The following is a 3,212-nucleotide window of genomic DNA, read 5'->3' as shown; positions in this document are numbered from 1 at the left end:
CGTCACTTGGCTCTACGCTCTGAATTTGACCCACAGAGGAACCTTTTTTTTGACAGAAAGGCAGAGCAGAGAGCTGCACTTCATTTATCAAAAGTGTCTGAATTCCTCATTTCTTCTCCTTTTTTTCAACATATTTAAATGTTGGTCACTTCTTTTTTTTTCCAACATTTAAACAACTTTGACCAGCATTTAAACTAGGCGAATTTCTCATACAATTTCAAGCTTATAAATTCTTCCATAATTCATACCTTTCCATACAATTTCAACATTACACCCAATGCGATTACCATACCTACAAATGCTCAAAAGTAATTGCAAATGGGTATTGGTATTTGTGCTTAATCTTCAAGCTTCCTAACCTTCTTCTTCAACATCCTAAGTGTGCTTCGCCCTCCATCTCTTCTTCCGGAGCTCGTGCTGCGGCCACTGCCGTTTGTGGCAGCATGCGCAACCATTATTCATGCTCTTCTTGCAGTTCATTCATCAGAGTCTTGGCTAGAGCATCGACCGAAAGAAAAAAAGCATTTCACCTGCATGAACGCCAAAAAGATCAACCCATTGCTCAAAGATCCCGACCACGAAAATGGTGCAATTGCCCCGATTCTTACCCATTCTTGCTGCACACATAGAACGGATGATTCTGGTTCCTCGGTGTGTGAGAAACCCTCCGATCAACACCTGCCCGGCATCGCAGACAGACGAGGACAGGCATGTCCACACGCGCCCGGCTCTGCATCCGCGAGGTGGCGCGGGAGATTGAGGAAGACATGGAGCTCGGAGCCGAAGGGGATCTCAACGCCGCCGCACCCTCCACAGCTAGCTTCCCACCGCCGCTCTCTCTCTCGCTGTGGTCACCGCCGTGCTCGCTGTCGCCGTGGTCACCGCCGCTGTCTGTCGCCCGCTTATATAGCACACCCGCAACGGCTCTCTGCTCAACGGCTCTCTCCTGGGTCCCACAAGCCACGCGTGCAACGGTCTGATCGTCTAGGGAGTCTCTGCCGCCTGGTCCCACCTGTAAGGGCCGAGTCAAAAGGTTGACCTGACGGAGACGGTAGAGTTCACGGAACGAGTTGGTGCGCATGGACTAGGGGCAAAACCGAGCACGATTCGCATCTGAGGGCAAAACTGAGCACATGGACACCACTAAGGATAAAAGGATAATTAACCCAAAAACAAGTTACTCCATTTGCTACAGAAATATACTTCATATAACCAGTATTTTTCTCTCTCTCAGTTTTGTCGCAAATACACATTCGAGAGTTGCTTGATTGCCATCATAATACTGCACGGACCAGCAATTTACATGACGATGAAGCACAGACAAAGGTAACAATCATCTAAACCTGAACCAAACGGCTCTTATTCTGCCATGCATGCATGCTGCTGGTTGGTTACCTTCGTACCCAACCAGACTTGAGACATCTCCATCATCACGCAGCATGATCAATTGACCATTTCGACGATTGATCAGCTGTTGACCACCCTGCAGTTGCGCCTGATCTGGCCGCTGGCCCCGGTGAGGGGGGCGATGTTCCCCATCTTGATCATGGCGGCCACGAAGTCGGCCGCGAAGAGCGCCGGGCTGGACGCGTACTGGCGCACCAGCGCGTCCTGGGAGGCGCCGTTGAAGAGCTCCTGGTCCGAGTGCAGCAGGCCACGCTGCGCGACCAGGTTGCGGTAGTAGGCGTTGTCGAAGACGAGCTGCGTCTGCACGTCGAACGGCGCCAGGTTGGCGTCACCAGTGGGGGCCGCGGCGGGGCAGGTCTGCCGGCGCAGCGCCGCGAATGCCGGGTCGATGTTGGTGCCGTTGTAGATGTGGTCACGGAAGAACTGGCACTGCGAGAAGCCGATGGTGTGGGCGCCGGAGAGCGCTGTGAGGTCCCTCGGGGTCAGCTGCTTCTTGTCGAACGCGCGGATGAGCTGGTCCAGGTTCAGCGTCGGCCCCGGGAGGTCGGCATTCGCCTCCGCCAGGCTCGCCGTCGTCGAGTCCCGCCGGCCCAGCGGCACCGCCCAGCTCGGCCCGCCTAGCTGCAGGAACGACCGGTCCAAGTGTTGTCAGCATTAATTAAATATTCACACACTAGCATTTTGACACAGTGGATGCACGTGCAGTGTCCATTATTGTATGTACCAGAAACGTGCCGTCGCGTGCGGCGAGGGCGACGATGTCGGCGCAGGAGACGACGCCGGGGCAGACAAGCTCCACGTTCGCCTTGATCCGGTCGATCACTTCGTAGCCGCGCACGGAGTTCACGTTCGGGAAGGCCGTCTTCTCGCCGACGAAGCTGCCCACGTCATCCAGAAGAATGGATCCGTCACAGCCCTGTACACGTAACAGAATTCATCCATTAATCCTGACATTCTTCCAAGAAATGAAAGGAAATCAATTGTGACCTGATTGAGCTTTGCTGAGAGAGAAAGCCCGAAACAGAAATATGTTTGCTTAAGGGTATAATTCACTTACTTGAACAAAGCAGTCATGGAAATGGAGCCTGAGGAGGGAGGCACCCATTCGGCGCTCGGCGAGGAGCGTGGCGATCATGGTGGCACGCACGGTGAGCTCCAGCAGGGGACAGCTCGTGACGTAGAAGGACGGCGAGAGCTGCCCATACGCGGCGGAGGACAGGAGGGAGAGGGCGAGCAAGAAATGCCATGTCCTGGAAGCCATGGCCGATATGCTAAGCTCACAAATTGATCTAGCTAAACTCAGTGTAGGATAGCTCAGTAGCTTGCTTAGCTGCCTATTTATAGTGGTCTGTATTGCATGAAATGCATGTAGGATGGTCAAAGTTAGGCCGCGAGGTCCTTCTCTGGTTGACAAAGCGCGACACAACTCTACGTAGATGCCAGAAACTGATCTATCATCATATAATGCCCACATGCCATGTCACTAGCAAGTGGCATTTCGTGTATATACGAATAATTATATAAGCAAGCTTTCGTGTGTGGTTATGGATCTTTCTGGGTAAAGATCACATTCAGCCAGCTAATTCCAATAATGTCTTCACATGTCCCATGCTCTTCATGAACTACTTTGTAATGTTATCTTAATTAATCTGATAAGATCAAAATTATTTTAATGTCTAGATATGTATATTGTACATATTTATTTGGTGATGGGACATTGGAACGGAGAAGTATGTAACCCGTGATTTGTATACCTGTCAAGTCACGATAGCAGCAACTGCGGGCACACAAAGTAGGGTCCGTAT

General features: G+C 51.6%; 1 protein-coding gene across 1 annotated transcript; it reads right to left on the bottom strand.

Moving 5' to 3' along the window:
- Window positions 1–1,185: 1,185 nt before the first annotated feature.
- LOC119335612 (peroxidase 70-like) lies at window positions 1,186–2,715 on the bottom strand. The gene is made up of 3 exons (XM_037607725.1): window positions 2,465–2,715; window positions 2,132–2,323; window positions 1,186–2,028 (listed from the first exon to the last, which is right to left on the bottom strand). The coding sequence occupies exons 1-3, from the start codon at window positions 2,666–2,668 to the stop codon at window positions 1,468–1,470; spliced, it is 957 nt and encodes a 318-aa protein (XP_037463622.1). The 5' UTR covers window positions 2,669–2,715; the 3' UTR covers window positions 1,186–1,467.
- Between the last annotated feature and the right edge of the window lie 497 nt (window positions 2,716–3,212).

Source organism: Triticum dicoccoides, chromosome 7B (assembly GCF_002162155.2).
Source record: "Triticum dicoccoides isolate Atlit2015 ecotype Zavitan chromosome 7B, WEW_v2.0, whole genome shotgun sequence".
Classification (NCBI taxonomy): Eukaryota; Viridiplantae; Streptophyta; class Magnoliopsida; order Poales; family Poaceae; genus Triticum; species Triticum dicoccoides.
Note: the sequence above shows the minus strand (reverse complement) of the source record. Positions and strands in the feature narration are given on the sequence as shown.